The sequence below is a fragment of the Hypanus sabinus genome, chromosome 2, assembly GCF_030144855.1.
Source record: "Hypanus sabinus isolate sHypSab1 chromosome 2, sHypSab1.hap1, whole genome shotgun sequence".
NCBI lineage: Eukaryota > Metazoa > Chordata > Chondrichthyes > Myliobatiformes > Dasyatidae > Hypanus > Hypanus sabinus.
This window is the reverse complement of record NC_082707.1, coordinates 20,487,908-20,508,830: the sequence shown is the minus strand read 5'-3', so window position 1 is coordinate 20,508,830 and position 20,923 is coordinate 20,487,908. Positions and strand designations below refer to the sequence as shown.

At 43.8% G+C, this 20,923-nt stretch overlaps 2 protein-coding genes across 2 annotated transcripts in view; one reads left to right on the top strand and one right to left on the bottom strand.

The window, feature by feature from the left end:
- The window catches only part of LOC132406765 (mediator of RNA polymerase II transcription subunit 12-like protein), a 689,991-nt gene that overhangs the window by 378,751 nt on the left and 290,317 nt on the right, over window positions 1-20,923 (top strand). The gene's annotated exons all lie outside the window — the stretch shown is intronic.
- LOC132406774 (P2Y purinoceptor 14-like) lies at window positions 11,863-17,570 on the bottom strand. The gene is made up of 2 exons (XM_059992737.1): window positions 17,236-17,570; window positions 11,863-13,971 (listed from the first exon to the last, which is right to left on the bottom strand). The coding sequence occupies exon 2, from the start codon at window positions 13,967-13,969 to the stop codon at window positions 12,818-12,820; it is 1,152 nt and encodes a 383-aa protein (XP_059848720.1). The 5' UTR covers window positions 13,970-13,971; window positions 17,236-17,570; the 3' UTR covers window positions 11,863-12,817.

The window sequence follows — 20,923 nt, the reverse complement described above, 5'->3', positions numbered from 1 at the left end:
CCCTTGGACGCTCACTCCAAGTCCACTCCGTCTGGCGGTCCACCAACTCTCTCCATTCGTGTCTTCTCTCTTCATCTCTCCCCGACAAAATACCATGAAATCCCTGCTCGCAGACCCACAGGAAAGAATAACATGCCTCTCATTGGCTAGCCCACATTCCAAAGCCCTGTTATCTAGAGTCATAATGCTGCTTCAGAGAAACCATTACCTTAGCAATGAAACATTACAGTGTGTTACACCCCCCCCCCCCACCAAACTTAGCCATGTCCTCATGACGTTGAGATAATTCGCCAACCCTTCCTGCAAAACACAAAACCCAATCCAGGTGTAAATTACAGTGACATAGCTCCCCAAAACAGTGGGGGGGGGGTCACACTCTGTTCCCCTGGTGCTACGCATCAGCCTATCTGATGGTCTCCTAACTCTTCAGGTTCAGACAGTACTGGGATACCTCCGGTCTACATTCTGGTCTAAGGCCTCCTCCTGACCTATCACTTATGCCCGCCTGCAACTCAGACCTCTCCGTCCTGTGGCCAAGCCCTGCTTTCCCCCCTTTAGAGCCCTGCTGCAACCCAGGCTGTCCACAGATAGCCCCCCCTCCCCACTTCAGTGGGAGAAGGAGTGGAAGTCTCTTCTTCAGTCAATGGGGAGTTAGTAAAAGGCAGCATGTACCACACATCCAGGTCCTCATCTTCAGAATCAGTATTTCTCTAAGGGGTGGGGGCCAACCTAACCTCTCCTGCTGTGGGCCCTGCAGTCACCCCGCGTTTCCATGGAGTACTCTTACTAGGTGTAGGCTCCAGGTTGGGCTCTGGGTCTACCTGCACCTCTTGTCCCAGAGGCAGCAGGTGGTTCCGATGGAGAATCTTGACAGGCCCATTCCCATCCTCTGGTTTCACCCGGAAAACTGGTAGGTTTGGCATCTGACTCTCCATCACATAGGGCGCAGCCACCCAGTGGTCAGCCAACTTGTGCTTCCCATTTAGCCCCAAATTCCTAATGAGGACTCGGTCTCCCAGCAGGAGTTGGGAGAACCTCACCTCTTGATCATACCTCCTCATATTTTCTTGATTCTGCTTGGCAGCCACGACCCCAGCCAATTAATAAGCCCTTTTCAGCTCTCTTCACATGTCAGACACATACTTCAGATAAGTTTCCGGTGGCAAGTCAGGGTGTCAGTCCCAGAACAAAGGTCAGTGGGCAACCTCGCCTGCAGCCCAAACATCAGATAGTATGGCGAGTTCCCGGTAGCTTCATTTTGTGTACAGTTGTAACAGTGAACTAAATGTCCAATATGTTAACTCCACCTGCTCTTCTTGCTGATCTCCTAGGTCCCAAGCATGTCTAGCAAGGTCCAATTAATCCTCTCTGGCTGGGGATCACCCTGCAGGTGATAGGGTGTGGCCCTCGACTTCCCGACTCCAAGCATGCTCAGTAACCCATGGATGAGCCTGCTCTTGAAATCCCGTCCCTGATCGCTATGTATCCGCCTGAGGAGGCCATAATAAATGAAATACTTCTCCCATAACACTTTAGCTGGTCCTTGGTAGGAAAAGCCTGCGCATTTCTGGTGTAGTGGTATTGGGTTCTGTTGACAGGAAATCCATACACACCAGGTCCAGAGGCCCCACACTCCGCAAGTGGGACAAGTGAGCTGCCTGTGTAGGCAGTGTCTTCTGTCATATGCAGCGAATGCATGACTTGCAGTATTCTTCGACCTCCAACTTCATTCGGGGCCAGTAGAACCGGCCTCTGAGTCTTTTCCACCCGCAAATGTCCAGAATCATCATGAAGTGACTTCAGCACAATCCGCCAATACTTCTCAGGCAGAACCAGCTGGGAACGCCAAGGTCGGTCCAGGGTGACATGACCCGGAATAGGATCTGGTTCCGCAACTCCAACCAGATCATTCTCTCAGTAATGTAGGCACTGCCGCGTGTTCCATCTTCTCTGCCTGAGCCACGTCTCCCTTCTTGACCGCTGACCAAATGGTACCGATGCCCAGGTCATCTCACTGAGCAGCAGCCACTTCCCCAGAACTCAACTCTGGCAGCTGATTTGTCTTCAGAGCAGTCAGGTTACAGTAAACTTGGGGTATGGCATCATCAGAAGCTCCCAATTGATCCACCACTCGATCCTGTTCCTCCTTTCCCTCTGCCTTCACATGGTCTTCACTCCTGGGGCCGGAATGCTTTCCCACTCTTTGTCCCTGTCCAGCCCCTCATGAGCACATTGGGACAAAGCATCAGCATCAATGTTCCTGCTTCCCTGCTGGTACTTTAGGCTGAAGTTATAGGCAACCACTGATGGCCTGTGGCATCCAACTTCCCAGTGGTCAGAATATAAGTTAGGGGGTTGTCGTCTGTCCTCACCTCAAACTGAAAAGGTACTCATTCAGCTTATCTACCACTGCCAATTTCAACCCCAGAAATTCCAACTTGTGCATGGGATAGTTTTTCTCAGAGGGTGACAGACTCCGGCTGACAAATGCAACAGGTCTCAACCCAGTGTCCTGATCCTGATACACACACCCCTCAAGCCCTCTCGGCTGGCATCCGTGTGCAGTACATATGGCAATTGAGGGTCCGCAAAAGCCAGGCACTGGCACCTGGGTCAGTGGCTCCATCAGCGACCGAAAAGCCTCCTCACATTTTTACATCCCACCTCTGTCCAAAGGGCTCCACCCTCCTGTCCTTTATTCCCCCTCCCTTCCCTCCCCAAGGAAGGGTAACCACACAAAAGCTGATTCAATGGGTGACTCACTTTCACGCAGCCTTTCACAAACCTCTGATGGTGACCACAGAACCCAAGGAACGAGCGCAGAGCGCTCACAATCTGGGGTCTTGGCCAAGTGGTGACCGCCTCTATCTTAGCCGGATCCGAAGCTACTCCATCCATTGAGACTATGTGCCCAACATAGCTAACAGACGTTTGGCAGAACTGGCACCTGCCCACGGCAAACTTTAACTCTTCAGCTTTCAGGCAGCCTCACTTCATGTTCTTCCAAGGCGGATCCAAATACCACGAGGTCGTCCAGATACACCAAAACCCCAAGCAAGTCTTTTCCATGACCCACAGGAAGGTTGCAGGGGCTACTGATATGCCCTGGGGCGTCCTTTCAAACTGGAAAAATGCCATCTTCACTTTGTTGGCCTTTCTCATGGGGATCTGGTAATATCCATTCCTCAAGTCCACTTTGCACCACTCGGACAGGACAGCGCGTCTTCATCCTCAGGACCGAATGCTGGTCAGGGACGATGTGCCTGTTCAGAGTCCTTTAGTCCACACACATCCATATCTTCCCATTCTTCTTTCGAGCCACTACCACTGGGGACGCATAAGGGTTTTGGGACTCGGTGATGATTCCAGCTTCCCTCAACTTACACAAATGCTGCTGAACGTCTTCCACCTCTGCTGGGGCCTGTCACCACAAACTCTCTCTAAACGGGGTGTCCTCAGTCACCCGGATAGTGTGACGCGTGCTCTTGGGACAGCTCACATCAAACTCGTCCGTGGAAAAGGCACCTTCCAGTTTCAGCACCTTCTCTACCAGCGTCCTTTTCCAACCTGCAGGAACCGGGGAGTCCCGGAAGTTGAATGACTTAGCGGCCAACTTTCCCCCTTTCTCCAATAGTTTCTCCCCGGTGTGCCTCACAGGGGCACTAGACATTACCGTCATCGGGAACAGATGAGCCAGGGGCACCCCCCCGCTTGAAGGTGGCCTCCCTCTTCCTAGTGTTCCTGACAATCTCAGCCATCCTGTTCACCTGTACAACCGAGGGCTTCTGCAGTTTGGGCCTCACCAGTATCCCAACAGGAAATCCCAATTCCCCCTCATGGTTTTCCAGAGCGTCCACTAAGAGGGCCTCCCCCCAGGCACTCCAGGATACTTGGGGAGTCCCCATCATTCTCACTACTATACCCGGGCCGTACTTCCATTGGCTTCGACTGGGTGAACCACACAGTCCCTTGTCTAAATTCGGTATTTGGCCCAATGCAGCCACGCGCTTCCTCAAAAGCAGCTTGAAACAGCGGGTGCACGGGCAATGTTCCCAGCAAGTTCTTGCCAGCCTTCTCCTTGAAGGCCCCCATGAGCCTCCTCACAAGGTTGTTGTTGGTCTCCATCAGCATTGAAACGCTGCCCTTCTCAACATGGTGCAGACAAACTAGTAGTAATGTATTAAGGACTTCAGACACTCCCTCGTTGGCCTCCGAGAACTCCAACTTCACTGATAATCACTAGCACTAAGCCCCTAGATTCAATGGGGTCAATGGTAAATGCATCAGACACTGGTTGTAAAACGAATGGTACAACATGACCTGTGACCTGGTGTCGAGTATGACTTTAGCATAAATACTCCCTATGTGTAGCAACACACTAAGCCTTCAGAAATAGGGCCCTTCGCTTTTGGGGGTTCCTTGGTATATTTCTGGGAACATGTTCCTCCAGAGACACCAGGCCATTCCCTGATTGGGTCTCCACTATGTTTTCCCAATGACTCTATCTGTTTAAGTACCTGAGGGCTCACTCTTCTTCTCGTGTGACACCTGCTGCCAGCAGCTCTCCACATTGTTCATCCCCTTAGGGGATCAACCCCCCCCCCCCAACCATTAGCTCCATCATATGGAGGTAAGGGTCATACCTGCTGATTACAGCTGAGATACCTCCGGTCTCAACTCTGCCTCAATCTTCTCTACCGCTCCCCGAGGTAGGCTATCTGTGGTCACTTCACCTCAGGGGACTTCTACTGAGGACTGTACCTTGTTGACAGAGGCCTTCCGTGCCTCCAATGTGTTCTCCTCTTCCCGTACCTCCCTGATAAGCTCAACAAAAGATGGAGGGGTTGCGTCTTATGAGACTGTCGGAGACCCCAAGCAATTAGGTCCTGGGACTGGGTGACCTCGGCTATCTGGTCCATTCTTAACTGATCCACCTCGGCCGCCTGAATGACCCCTCTGCGCCGCAAGCAATTTAGCTGCCTCTCTAGATGAAAAATATAAAAGAAAGCTTTTCACCCTTTTCCTGACGCATGTTCTGAAACCCCGCCATGAGCACCATTGGGCTTCCTGTCAGGCCAAAAGCATTGTCCAGTGCCCGCATGTAATTGACAGCTGTTGCTATGGGATATCACAACCTCACAGCTTTCACAATGTCAGTAGCCCGCGCACTCAAACTCTCAACCAATCTCTGTCACTTTACATCACCAAAGCACTGCCACTCATCTAACAACTGTGAGGTCTGCTCTGCCCAAGTCTCATACTCCTCTTCCCCTTTAGGGATGGGTGTTATTCCAGAAAATAGGCGGAGCCTATCACAGCTGGGACTTTGAACCTGGGCATTTTTCCATTTATTCGCCAGAGAGGTAAGGATACTAACTCAGAATTCTCACCATTCACTGGGGGATGGGGATTAATAATATATTCCATATCCAACCACTCCTTCCCCTCACTCCTCAGAAACATTAGAACCCTGTTTTTGAAATCTCCATCCCTAGCTACCTCTACGTCAACACTGGTTTGCATTAAAACGAGAGTTGTGCCCACCATCTTATCAAACCTCTGCCCCACAATGGCAACTTCAACAGTACTTAGCAGATGAAGTAACAATTCATCCGGAGTACGAATATCTACCCCACTGCTTCAATTCTCAGGGTAATCACACAGCTTGCAACAAAATCAATCCCAGATGAGCTCCCACAATTGTAACCCTTGGCTCAGCTAGCGGCTTAATCTAGGAGAAGACAGCCCCCGGCCTGGCCAAACTTAAGAAATCTTGTTGGGTGGATGCTGCATGATGAGTTCCCCTGTTACAAATCAGTACCATGAAATAACAAATAGTAAACAATATTCAATTAAATGATTGGGATTTATAATTTTTAATTTGACTAAATGGTTAGTAAAGAAACAAAAAAAGAAAAGGGCCCATTCTAATGAAACAGTCTAATGCACAACATCGGAGCTCATTCTTCTGTCTATTTGTTCCTCGTTGACCTCTGAGTGTAGCCAACCCTCGGACCCTGGCTCTAAGTCCTCTCTGTCTGGCAGCCTACCAACTCTCTCCAATTGCTTCTTCTCTCTTCATCTCTCCCTGACGAAAGACTGCAAAATCCCTGTTCCCAGACCCACAAGAAAAAACAACATGCCTTTCGTTCCAAATCCCCGTTATCTCTAGTCATAACCCAAGCATTGCTGCTACAGAGAAACCATTACTTTAGCAGTGAAACATTACAGAGAGGCCATTACATTAGAAATGAAACTGGAAATAAAAATAATGCTGAGAATATGAGTAATAAGGAGTCATTGAATTTGAGCCTATAGCTCAAAGAATTGGCTCTAAGTAGTGGTGAATGACACAATTAGGAATTTTAATGCAACTTGTTCAAGTGCTGTTTGCAAGATTAAGAGGTAACAGTTTTGGGCTCTGAGGTTGTTTGGAAAAAGTAACCAACAGCAGCTATTACTTTGCATAAACCAGAAAGTAATGTACATTTGTTTACCTTACCAAGATCTGTCAATACTGTTAAAAGTCAAAGTTTTTATTTGTTCATATACTCCAGCCAGTTGTAGAGTGGGGAGTTACAGTTTGCTAAATTTGTATGTACTCACTTCAGTTTTGAATGATTTGTTCATTAAGACCTTAAGACATTGGAGCAGAATTAGGCCATTCAGCCCCTCGTGTCTGCTCTGCTGTTCAATCATGGCTGATTTATTATCACTCTGAAACCCATTCTCCTGCCTTCTTTCCTTATTAATGTTCTTACTAATCAAGAACCTCTTTAGTTATCACATTCTTCTTCAAGTTTATGGTCAATCAACCATACACATGTATACAGCAAAACAAAACAGCGTTTCTTTGGGACCAAGGTGCAAAACACAGTACATATATCACATACAACACATAAAATAATATTAACACAATAATATTCATAGATAATAAAAATATTCTTGTGATGTACAAGTTGACAAAAAGATAACATATAACGTATAGTTAAATATACAACATAAAAAAATGTGTACTGGATGGTAGCAGGGTTTTCAGAAGTCCCACAGCCTGGGGGAAGAAGCTGTCACCCGGCCTACCAGTCCTTGTTCTTACAACACCCACAAAATGCTGGTGGAATGCAGCAGGCCAGGCAGCATCTATAGGAAGAAGCACGGTCGACGTTTCGGGCCGAGCCAAACATCGACTGTGCATCTTCCTATAGATGCCGCCTGGCCTGCTGCGTTCCACCAGCATTTTGTGGGTGTTGCTTGAATTTTCAGCATCTGCAGATTTCCTCATGTTTGCGAGTCCTTGTTCTTCTACTGCAGTACCTTCTAACTCAATGGATTCTGCAGCCATCTGTGGCAATGACTTCCACAAATTCACCACCTTCTTGCTAAAGTGTTTCCAAATCAGTGAGGTTAATTATGTTTCAGTGCTGTGAATCTGCACTGGTTGATGCTAGCCATTAACTTCTCTAGAAGTGGTGCAGTCTGCTTCTCATCTCTTTGGGAGGAGAGAGATCTCAAATTGCATTTGTTTTCAAAACCAAAAAGGAATTGTTTCTACCTTTAATTTATGTTGAAACTTTCGGTAAAATAAGTGTATAAATTGAGAAACCAGACTGATTTGATCTAATGGATTGCATCAGCACAATCCTAATCTCTTTAGTTAAACCAAGCTTCTTTTTTTGTAAACAGCACATTTTCACAATCATTAATCTGAAATGAAGGTTGCACATGGGGTCTCTCCAACGTTATGGTCTGAAAATTCTATTGTGCAGATATTTTCTTAAGCATTCATAGTGCAACAACGTTATAACATAAGTTTGCATCTCAGAATTTTTTTATGGTTTGCACTTGAGAGAAGAAGAGAGAGAGTGACTAAACTTATATTTTGAAGTTTGGCTATTTCTCTGCTGACATTCAAGATGGCCGCATTACATTCGCAATGATCCTATTGCATCAGTTCCCTTTTAAAATGAGATTAAGATTAATCTTTTAAAGATTAGTTTTTATTTACTACACAGATAGTGAAGCCTGCAGTGAAATGTGTTGTTTGTGTTAGGGTTAGGGGCAGCCCACAAGTGTTGACACACTTCTAGCTCCAAAATAGCATGTCTGCAACTCCCTGATCATATTACCTTAGAATACGGGAGGAAACCAACACAGTCGTGGGGAGAATGTACTAACTCCAAACAGAGGGCAGTAGGAATCAAAGTCCCATCAGTAACACAATCATGCTAACCTCGACACTACCACACTGTCTCTTGATGTTCAAGTTCAAAGCAGGACAGCAATGATTCGCAGAGGGATATTGGGGTCCCAAGTCCAGAGGTCCCTGAAAGGGCTGCACAGGTTGATAGGGTTTTTTAAAAAAAAAGGCGTAATGCATGCGTGACTTTATTAGTCAAGGCATTGAGTTCAAGCGTCAAGCAGTTATGTTCCAGTTCTGAAAAAAACTGGCTAGGCCGCATCTGAAATACTGCATTCAGTTATGGGAAGGATATCGAGGATTTGGAGAGGGTGCAGAAGAAATTTAACAGGATGCAACCTGGATTAGAAGAGGGTGGATAAACTTGATTTGTTTTCTTTGCTGGAGTGGTGGAGGCTGAAAGGAGACCTGTTACAGTTTTATAAGATTATGAGAGCCATAGATAGAGTGGGCAGCTGATATATTCCCACCAGGGTCAAGATGTCTAATGCTAGAAGATAGCATTTAAGGTGTGAAGGGATAAATTTAGGAGACATATAATAAACGGTAGGACAAAGAACAATAGAGCACAGTACAAGCTCTTCAGCCCACATTGTTGTGCCAACCTTTTAGATTACTCAAGTTTAATCTACCCCTTTCCACCCTCTAGCCATCCATTTTTCTTTCACCCATATGCCTATCCCAGTGTCTCTTAAATATTCCTAGTGCATCTGCCTTACACTAAGATCCCTGGCAGTGTGTTCCATGTACACCCCATTCTATGGGTGAAAAACATACCTCTGGCATCCCCTCTATACTTCTCTCTAATCATCTGACAGTAATGCCCTCTTGTATTAGCCATGTCCATCCTGGCTGAAATGCTATCTGTGCCTCATATCATCTTGTACACCTCTATCAAGTGACCCTCCTCCTCTCCAAAGAGAAAAGCCCCTGCTCAATTAACCTATCCCCATATCCTGCTTATAAAAAGAATTCACTATCCTCCCACCCTGGAAGTTTTCATGTTTTGTTGTTTTACAACATAGAATCACAGTAGATTTAATTTGATTTTTTTTTACACTGATCAACAGTAAATGACTCTTTCATGTCAAGGTGAAAACAGATCTCTACAAAGTGATCTAAATTAATTACAAATATAAAACACAAAATACTTGATTGCATAAGTATTCCTTTCCTTTAATACGACACACCAAATCATCAATGGTGCAGCCAATTGGTTTTGGAAGTCACATAATTAATTAAATGGAGATCACCGTGTGCAGTCAAGATGCTTCAAATGATTGTAGTAAAATTACATCTCTATCTGGTGTGTCAGTATCCTGGCAAAAACTACAACATGAAGACAAAAGAACACTCCAAGCAACTCTGCGAATAGGTTATTGAAAAACACACGTCAGGAGAAGGATACAAGAAAATTTCTAAGTCACTGACTATCCCTTGGAGTACAGTTGTCAACCATCAAGAAATGGAAAAAATATGGCACAACTGTAAATCTGCCTAGAGCAGGCCATCCTCAAAACCTGAGCGACCATAGATGAAGGGAACTAGTGAGGGAGGCCACCAAGAGACCTACGACAGCTCTGGAGGAGTTACAAGCTTCAGTGGCTAAGATGGGAGAGACTGCGCATACAACAACTGTTGCCTGGGTGCTTCACCAGTCACAGCTTTATGGGTGTGTGGCAGAGGGAAAGCCACTGTTGAAAAAAAGTTCAAATGAAACTCAGCTAGAGTTTGGCAGAAGGCAAGTGGGAGACTGAGGTCAGTTGGAGGAAGGTTTTGTGGTCTGATGAAACCATCAAACTAAACACTATGTCTGGCATAAAGGAAACGCCATGCACCATCAAAAGCACACCATGTCTATCTGGAGGCACGATGGTGACTGTATCATGCTGTGGAAATGCTTCACTGCAACAGGCCCTGGAAGGCTTGTGATGGTAGAGGATAAAATGAATTCAGCAAAATACAGGGAAATCCTGGAGGAGGATCTGTTACAGGCTGCAAGAGAACTGAGATTTGGGAGAAAATTTGTTTTCTAGCAAGACAAGGACCCCAAGCAGAAAGCCAAAGCAAACAGGAATGGTTTAAAAACAAAAAAGTTAATGTCCTAGTGCGGCCAAGTCAGAGCCCAGACCTGAATCGAATTGCAAATCTGTGGCTGGATTTGAAAAGGGCTGTTCGCTCACAAACCCCATGCAATCTGACAGAGCTTGAGCGGGTTTGTAAAGAAAAATGGGGAAAAATTGCAGTGTCCAGATGTGCAAAGCTGATAGAGACCTATCCACACTGACTCAAGGCTGTAATTGTTGCCAAAGGTACATCTGCTAAATGCTGACTTTAAGGGGTGAATCTTGTACAATCAATAATTTTTTGTTTTAAATTTGTAATTAAATTCGATTACTTTGTAGAGGTCTGTTTTTACTCTGACACAAAATAAGTATCAAAAATAGCCAAATTAAATCCACTGTGGTTCAATGTTTTATTTGATCTTTTATTGATCCTCTTGCAGTTACTAGTCTATAGATTTGCTGAGTATGCCCACAGCAAAATGAATTTCAAAGTTGTATGTAGTGACATATATGTACTCTGTTAATAACATTTTCTCTGAACTTTGATCTTGGCCTCCACAGCTATCTGTGGCAATGAATTCTACAGATGCAGCACCCTCTGGCTTAAGAAATCTCTCCCTCCTCTATTATAAAGGTTGTCCACATCCACTCTATCTAGGACTTTTCATTATTCAGTAGGTTTCACCTCATTTTTCTAAACAGTCCTCATGTCTGTCACTAAACAGTGAGTACACTCCCAAGGCCATCAAATGTTCTTCATTCAGTATATTAACTCTTCAATCCCTGGGATTGAAGTTAAATAACTTCAAGCATTGAGTTAAACAACTTTGTATAATCAGCATTTCTATATTTAGTATTTCATCTTTTCAGCATTGAGGTTTTATTTCCTTTCTGTCTGCTACTGGTTATTTCATATCTATTTCATCTCATCTGCTGAGTTACTCCAGCATTTTGTGTGTGTTACTTTTTAATATCTGTTTCTCATAGAAACCTACTTTATCGATGAATATGAAGAAGACAACTCTGTATAATTTCTAATGGCAGTAATTTAATATAGAAAGTATGCAATGTTCCAACCTTATTATTGGAAACGTACATTCTTGTTTTTCATTTGTATGTAATTTTGTGTAAATGTATCGAGGGTGGCTAGGATCTGCCCATTTTGAGTGCTCTCCCCCTGAACAGGGACAGGCCACATTATCCCCCCTCTCCAGCAGTAGAGTGATCCCACCAGCGATCAAAAGGCAAGCAGCCACCCCTCACCTCTGCACTGAAACAGTCTGTAACATTCAAATGATGATTTCCTTCATGGCTTCGCTGTTCTGGAAACAGAATCCACTCATTTTAACATATTGTGCCAGAAACACTTGCACAACTGCAGCTCAGCCTCAGAGTCATCGAGGTTCTAAGGTCTATTTATTATCAAAGCATAAAACTCTGAAATTCTCCCTCTTCAAATAGCCACAAACCAAGAAAGAAAAGAACGGCAGCACAATGCTCAACCCACAAATCCCCCCACACAAAAAAAAAACAAAAAAAGAACCAGGCACACTGACCCCCCCCCCCCCAAATCCCCCACTGCACAAAAAAAGAGGAAGATCGAGCAAAAAACAGAATATAAAAACACTTTAAACTGAAAAAAAAATGTCCATAGTCCAAGTCCACATCCATATCCAAAATGCAGGAAACCTGGATAACGTTCTGTGGGCACAGGGGCAGGCCACACAGCCTTCCCTCTCCGGCAGCAAAGTGATCCTGACGTAAAAGAAGAGAAATAAATAATTTCACGGTCCATGCAGAAGGTGTCAACTGTGAGAGCATTTTATGTAGGTGCCATCTTGATTGGAAATATACCAAAGTCTCTTGATTTCCCTGCTCTGTCAAAGTTGCTGCCTTGGATTAGTTCATAAATTCCTGGGCTGAAGTGGAAGCGAGGAATAAACAAACCAGACGTAACAGGCTAGTAATGCCACATTTGGAATACCATGATCAGTTTTGGTCTTCCTGTTAGGAAAGATGCCATGAGGCTGGAAGGAGTGCTGAGATGTACAGGGATGTCATTGGGATTTAATGGACTGAGTTACTGCATATAAAGAGGTGAGCTGGTTGGAATATTTTTCATTAGAATGCATGTGAATGATGGGTGATCTTATGGAGTTAAATTAATTCATCAATGGCATAAATAGGATTAATATGTAGATTCTTTTCCCAGAGGTGGGGAAACAAGAACTGGAGGGCATCGGTGTTAGATGAGAGATTAATAAGAACATGAGAGGCAGTTTTTTTACCGGGAGGACAGTCTATATTATTAATGAGCTGCTGGTTAAAATGGCTCAGGCAGATACATTAAAAGCACTTAACAGGTACATGGAAAAGTTTGGGTGGGTCGGGCCAAACATGGACACAGGAGCCTCATCATTTGAGAAATTGGATGGATTAACTAAACACATTCAGTGTTGGAACTAAACAATGATTTATTGCCAGAGGAATTTTGGAGAAAATAAAAGACTGGCTGTCTTGGGTGTGTGATTCGAAAAAGTGAGAGATAGTTCTGCTATTGTGCCCTTTTTTCTTCAGCTTGAGAAGGTAATGTTAAAACGGCTGCTGAGTTCCGTGGTGTATTCAATTGAATAAGCTCTTTGGTAGTGGTGTCAGAGGAGAGAGTGGATAAATTTTCATTGAATGTTAGTTTGTTGTAAACAGGGGTCTGGTTGGCTGTTTCATTTGTCTGAGGGTTTCCCCTCATTTTTCGCTGTTTGAAGGCCAGGCTTCTTTTCATTTTCAGCTTCAGTTGTCTGGTGAAGGCCTTGCACAGGAGGAAGTAGATGACTGGATCGAGGCAAACGTTAAATGCACACAGGAGCAGTGTGAACTCCTTTGCATAGTACAGACTGTTACTTGTTACACAGTTTTTGTTGGCCAATCGGTATTTGTCGTATGGGATCCTGATAAATTGGTACGGCACAAAGCAGATGAAGAAGACAGCCAGGATACTGAAAATGTTACGGTTTGCTTTCTTTACCACGGTGCTAGAGTCCTTCTGAAATTTCCGTTTGGACCAATATAATTTCTTTAAGATGGCTAAATAACACAGAGTGAGAAGGAGAAAAACAGCCCAAAAAATAACTTGGCATTTGATAATTATAAATTCATGCCAATTACGCCCGATATCACTTTTCAACTTCATGCAGGCACCTGCAGTTTCGGGTGTGGGGTCCTTGTTGGTCAAAATTATATTTGGCAGAGCAAAGCTCACCTCAAAAACCCAGCAGCCCACACTGATCACCTTGGCAACCGTTGCATTCTGCATGAAGAGTTTTTTTTGAGGCTGAGTAATCTTCAGGTACCGGTCGAGGCTGATCAGGCTGAGGAAGATTATGCTGATATACATGCTGCTGTAGAACACAACAGCTGTGTAACGACACACAATAACTTTCAACTGCCAGATCCCAGTAGGTGTATCAGAGAGAATTTTAAATGGAAGTGCAACCACCATAAGCAGGTCAGTTGCCACGATACTCCTGAGGTAAATCACAAAGCTAGACCGATTTGATATTTGGCAGAAGATCCAGGCAGCTAGTACGTTCAGCACGAATCCTCCGATGAAGACCAAGGAGTATAAGAGAGGAATGACCACTGTGGTGACAGTGGGGTCACGGAAACTGTGGCAGCTCTGATTCCTTGAAGAGTCTGTGCTGTTGTCCATTTCTGTACAATGAAAAAATAGAAGTGGTTGATGTTTTAGAGAATTTAAGAATGGAATTGAATAAGTAAGAGTAACGCAGAAAGGAGATGGGCACTTCTATCCATAGAGTGTACATTGACTATCATGGAACTGTTTACATCTCTCTTACATTAATTCCATTTCATGTGGCTTGATGTGCTTGACCTGTTAAGCATTTCCAGCATTTCTGCTTGTTTTTTTTAGTTTTACAATTTAGAACTCAGAGCTTAGAACATGGAGCTTGGAATCTGGAACATGGAATCTGAAATTTGGAACATGGAACCTACTCTGAACATGATACTTAAAACATGGAGCAGCACACACAAAATGTGGAGGAACTCAGTAGGCCAGGCAGCATCTAAGGAAAAAGTACAGTCAACATTTCGGGCCAAAGCCCTTTGGCAGGACTGGAGAAAAAATGCTGAGGAGTAGATTTGAATTGTGAGGGGAGGGGAAAGAAACACCAGGTGATAGGTGAAACTTGGAGGGGGTGGGATGAAGCAAGGAGCTGGGATGTTTATTGGTGAAAGATACAGAAGGCTATGGAAGAAAGTAAAAGGGGGGGGGTGAGGTGGAGCACCAGAAGAAGGTGATGAGCAGGCAAGGAGATAACATGAGAGAGGGACAAGGGAATGGGAAATGGTGAAGTGGGGGGAGGCATTACTGAAAAATCGATGTTCATGCCATCAGGTTGGAGGCTACCCAAACGAAAGATAAGGTATCGTTCCTCCAGCCTAAGTGTGGCCTTATCACAACAGTGGAGGAGGCCATGGCTGGACATATCGGAATGGGAATGGGAAGTGCAATTAAAATGGGTGACCGCTGGGAGATCTTGCTTGTTCTGGCAGATGGAGCATAGATGCACGGTGAAGCAGTCTCCCAATCTATGTCGGGTCTCACCAATTTACAAGAGGCCACACAGGGAGCACCGTACACAGTATATGACCTGAAAAGTCTCACAGGTGAAGCGTCATCTCACCTGGAAGGACTGTTTGGGGCCCTGAATGGTAGTGAGTATGGAGGTGTAGAGGCAGGCATGGCACTTGTTGCTCGGATTTCCAGCATCTGTAGATTTTCTCTTGTTTGTGACTTAAAACATGGAACTTAGAACGAAACAGCACAGGACATCAGTGCTGAACGTGATGCCAACTCAAACTATTCTATCTATTTGCACATTCTTAGCATGGAGAAAAAAGAGAGGTGAACTCATAGAAGTTTATGGATAAGGTGCATGGTTTTTATCCTCAGGAATCAGGGATCCAGAAACAGAGTGTACTGTTGCAAGATAAGGGGAGAGAGATTTGAAAGAGTTCTGAGGGGTTCCTTCCCTCGCACTACCTGTGCAAGGGAGGATTTCATCTGAGTCCTCTCATATCCCAAAGACAAATAGGACAGTGAGTGCATTAATTACCACAGGTTACCATGGCTTTGTGGGTAGTTGGTAGAATCTGAATGGTGTTCGGAATGTATCAAGAATGTATTCTCTCTAAAGGTGATGAGAGTGGGGAATGAGCTGCCAACGGATGTTGTAGATGCTGGTTCAATTGTGACATTTAAAAGAAGCTTGATTAAGGTTTCTAGTAAATTGGCCCAGAAGTAGATGACGGAATTAGGCAGAAGATAGAGTTCTTATGGACCAGATAGATGAAGTGGTCTGTTTTCGTGCTATGACTCTGTGAATAGAAATATGACTCCGTGATGGTTGACATTAACTTGATGGGCTAAGTGGCCTATTTCTTGCTGTCTGAACCAAGGAAGTCAAGAAAATTCTGTAGATGCTGGAATTCTGAAATTAAAAAAAGCAGAAAATATTGGAAAAACTCAGCTAATCAAGAAGGAGAGACAGACTATATTGGCTGAGGCCATGTGACCTGGAAAAGTCTTTCTTCTTCCTGAACTGTGAATGGAACTCTTGAGCCCATTTCATCTAGATCCTGCTCTCACCCCTCCCCTGGACAGAATAACAAGGGCATTCTCCTGGTCTTCACCTTCCACCATCAGCTGCCATGTTCAATTCTATATTCTTTCTGCCGTGTTCAATGAGTTTACTTTCTGGTCTGTTTTGAGTGAGGCAGCAGTCTCCCAATATTGACCAACAGAAACAATTGCATAGACATCTCCTCATCATTTTCCAAATGTTTCATTCGTCTACATAATTCTCTTACACTATCCACCTTTCTCCCCTCTCTCCACACCTCTGTTTGAAGGATGATTTCTAGTTCCTCAGCAGTCATGACTCAACTCACTTCTCTCTTTTCCTCCTTCACATACCCTCTCCGTCCCAACCGTGACTTCACCGTAACCCAGTTACAAGCCTGGATCTTCTTGGGTCCATTTATTGGATTATACAGTAGCTGTCACATCGCATGTGCTCAGAAAAGAGTGAAAAACCTTTTCTTCCTGTGCCATCCAGACACATCTTGCAAAATGTAATTACCTTGAAGTTGTAAGAATGGCAGATACAGTGTTACAGTTGCAGGGAAAGTGCAGTTCAGGTAGGCAGCTCTGCATTGACTGGACCTTAAACCTTGTCTGACATAACCAGCAATGCTTTAGTCAAGAAAACTAAAGTTCACCATTATGCATTTGGGACAGAAATGGAACCTTCATCTAATGATTCTTAAAGTATCAAATAATTAGTTAACTATAAAGAACCCACAGGTTCTACCCCCAAGTTCTATTCACCTCCATGATCTTCTCTTTCCTGAGCCTGTCCCACACCACAGCCAGCACTGCACCCTGTACTGAATTGCTTCAATAAACCAACAAGTGCATTAAACAGTATTTTAAGATCTGAGTTTGCAATACAGTATATGCAAACCTAAATCCGCATAACCAGGATCCTTGTACAGTATAGTTTTTAACCATAGATTTTGCAAGCTGGAAGCTTTTGAACTGGTTCCTTACGTGTCTAAATGTGCTGTTTTTGGATGTTGTTATGCATCTTGAAAGGGTTCTACCAAATATGTTAAATTCCGTTTTCTATTGTCCAGCTTTGTGTCTCCAAAGTAATAAAATGCTACTTTAACTTCTGCTTTTCTACTTAAAACCGACTGTTTTTCCAGTTTACTGATTATGAATGTAGATCTAATTGTGTCATCTTCATAAAAGGCTTGATTTTGTCCCGTTATTTTGCATGCACGTAAGCCAGCAAATTATAGTTTCCTTGTTGTGCTTTTAACTTTTGTTCTGACGATAACCAATTTGTTTTTTTTTACATGAGAAACGATCGAAAGCCCATCACTTACTTCAGTCCTGGTGTCAGGGTATCCTTTCTGAAGTTTCCGTTTCCAGTGGCATAAATCCTAGCCCATGCAAGTTACTCCTAACACTAATGGCCTCCTGGAAAGTACTTTAGAGAAGTTACATCAGAAAATGTGTGGCAATTTTGTCACTCTCAAGCAGTCATGAAGATTTTGGGGAAGTTGTTACTATATCAGCATTGTGTGTAGCAAAATCGAACTCAGCAATCTAGTGACTGGGTGTCCGGATATAAACCTGACTTCTCGTGTTGTCCATACAAAGTTTATTTGACCACTAGACAATGCAACGACTCATTAGGGAACCATTTGAGGGAAAGATAGTGCAGTCTGTGAATAGAATGAACATTATATTTTCCCAAGTGCTATTGGTATCGCTTTGCTTTGGAAATTGAAGAAGGAAGCCTCAGCTTATTAAAGAAGAAGGACGTGTAGCAAGGCAAATATAGCTCCTCCTCGTTTAACGAGGGACACTTTTGATGGCATCATTTCTGGTTGATCTGCCATCCTTGTGCCTCTCATTGTCATTCTGGAGACGTGCAGCCCTTTAATTCCCTGCTTCTTCATCTCTTCTGCTGTTTTTTCTTTGTCTCTGATCCTGGAAATGTGCACTTCTCAGCTCCTTTGTCCCTTCCTCTCTCCTCCTTCTGTGCCTGTTGTTGTTATTCTGGAGACGTGCATGCCTCTCCTCCTCTGTCTCTTCTTCTCTCATCTTTTTTGTCCTGACTCTTTGATCCTGGAGTCATGCGGCCTTGGTCTCATCCGATTCTTGTTCTCTCTCATTTGGCATCATCTCTTGACCATAATGTTCTCCTTCTCTTTCCACGTGGCATAATTAGACTGACCATATTTTTTTTTACCCTAATGCTGGATAGAAGATACGAAGCAGTAACACCAAAGCCTCCAGGATGCTGATTATTCTTGATGATGTGGTTGGCGCTCTCCTAAATGGACGTGATATAGTCACTGCTGTCCTTTGACTGCAGCAAAGGGTTTGATGGGTGTCTGGAAGTATGTCATTACAATAAGATTTAATTATCTCTTATTGTTGGGTGGCAGTTAGATCTGTCACAATCCTGCACATGCTGATGGTGATTAACAGCGTGTGACCGCTCAAAACAGAGCTGCCCTGCCGTGTTGCTCCAGTTGGTGTCATTGCTGTGAGCATCGTGAGTCACTTCCGAGGCTGGCCTGCGCATGTGTCATGGGGTTGCGCTGCGGTTTCCATCATGGCTGACATCAGCTCTCGGGTGAAAGTGGGGCTGTTGATTTTGGCAAGTGAGCAATTTTATATGAATATAAAACCCTGAACTTTGCCTGCATTCTGTAAGTTAGTGCATTTTAAGTAGATTTAGCCAAAAATAGTGCCACTGTAATGTACCATTTGCACTAATTGGATGTCACAAACAGACAAACAGAGCATGAGAGTTAATGCCATAAGACATAGGGGCAGAATTAGGCCTTACAGCCCATCCAGTCTGTGCTGCCACTTGATCATGGCTGATTATTACCTCTGCCAACCCCATTCTCCTGCCTTCTCCCCATAATCTTTGATGCCCTTATTAATCAAGAACCAGTCAACCTCTGTTTTAAATATACCCACTGACTAGACCTCCACAGCCATCAGTGGCAATGAATTCCACAGACTCACCACCGTCTGACTAAAGAAATTCCTCCTCATTCTGTCCTAAAGGGACTTGTTTGTTTTCTGAGGCTCTGCCCTCAGGTCCTAGACTACCCAACTGTAGGAAATATCCTGTTCACGTCCACTCTATTTATTCATACTCCTGTGTTCTCCTGGGTTTCCTAATGCATCCCAAAGTGGGATTGGTTGATAGTTAACTAGCCGCTGTAAATTGTCCCTATATCCAGGTGTGTGTGAAAATATAACTACTGCAGAGGGAATGTGAATTCAAATAATTTAAGGCAGTCTGAGGAAAGCTGCTTTATGAGGTGAGTGGTGGAATCCGGCAGGTATCGTTGAGACCAGACAACTGATTGTAGACTTGAAGAGTGGGCAACCAGAGGTTGATAAGCCAGTCCTCATTGGAGAATCAGAAGTAGAAAGGGTTAGCAACTTAAAATTCCTGAGTGTTACTATTTCAGAGGACCTGTCCTGGACCCAGCAAGGAAAGTACAGCACCTCTACTTCCTCAGGAGTTTGTGAAGATTCGACATGACATCTAAAACTTCGACAAGCTTTGCTAGATGTGTAGCGGAGAGTGTTCTGACTGGCTGCATCATGGCCTGGTAGGGAAACACCAATGCCTTTGAACAGAAAACCATACAAAAGGTAGTGGATTAGGCCCAGTTACATCACAACTAAAGCCCTCCCAACCACTGAGGACATCTACATGAAACACTGTCACAGGAAAGCGTCACCAGGCAACAGAAACCCGCACCACCCAGCCCATCCTCGCTGCTGCCATCAGATAGAAGGTACAAGAGCCTCAGCACTGGAAGTAGCAGGTTCAAGAACAGTTACTACCCTTTGGCCATCGGGCTTGTTGACAAAGGGGATAACTGCAATCATTTGCCCGTTCCCACAACCTATGATCTCACTTTAAGGAGTCTTTATGTTGTTCAGGTTCTCATTATTTATTGATGGATACTTTATTGATCCCAAAGGAAATTAATGTGTCACAGTAGCGTTATAAGGACACAGATATACAAATATTAGAAGAGAAGTAAGAAAGAATAAAAAATTCTTTTTGTTCTATTATTATTTTTGTTCTAAATAAGTAAATTGCTATTTATTTATATTTACATTTGCACAGTTTGTCTTCTGGTGGGTCTTTCATTGATCCTATTACAGTTACTTTTCTATAGATTTGCTGAGTATGCCTGCAGCAAATGCATCTCAAGGTTGTATGTGGTGACATAAGTTCTGTGATAAAATGTACTTTGAACTTTGAACTTTGAACTTTGAGAATATGGGAACAATAAAGTGGTATTTGGTTATGGTTAATGTAACTGAGTATTTAATGGTTGGCATGAACTTGGTGGGCCAAGTGTTGATTGACAGTGGTCTGGCTAAACAGAGGTCTGCCTGAGTTGACACTTTCGACCTTGAGATTCCCAAAAATGGGAACTGTCCAGCTACTGCCCAAGCTGAACTGAGTTGAGTACTCTGATAGTGCTGAGGGAACAAACTAAACTCAATAAAAATATTAAATTTAAGAAAAAGATAAAAGTAAATGGCCTTATTTTCTTTTCATTTCTCTATAACTAGAGTTGCAAACTGGGTTCATATATTTCTTAATACTTGGTTATCATAAAGAACTACTTCTTTGAGAAAAACACCTCTGTACAGTTTCTGATGGTGTTAACTGAATATCAAAGGTTTCTTGCAATCTTCCAACTTTAATGCAGTTATATCAAAATTTACAAACTTATTCTCCTTCTGCATATGTATCTGGTGTTGTTTGGTTTTCCCATCCTGAGTCCTCTTCCTCTGTTTTGCACTGAAATATCGGAGTCATGATTTCTCTCATGGTTTTCATGATCTTCAAGCAAAATGAGCTCGTATTGTGCTGAAACGTGTGCCTTGCCCTCTGCAGCTCCACCTCAGAGTCACTGAAGTTCACATGTCAAAATCTCTTAATTTCTCAACCTTCCCCCCTCAGACAAAGGCACTATCTTGGATCATTTAATAAAATTTCTGTACTGAAAAGAG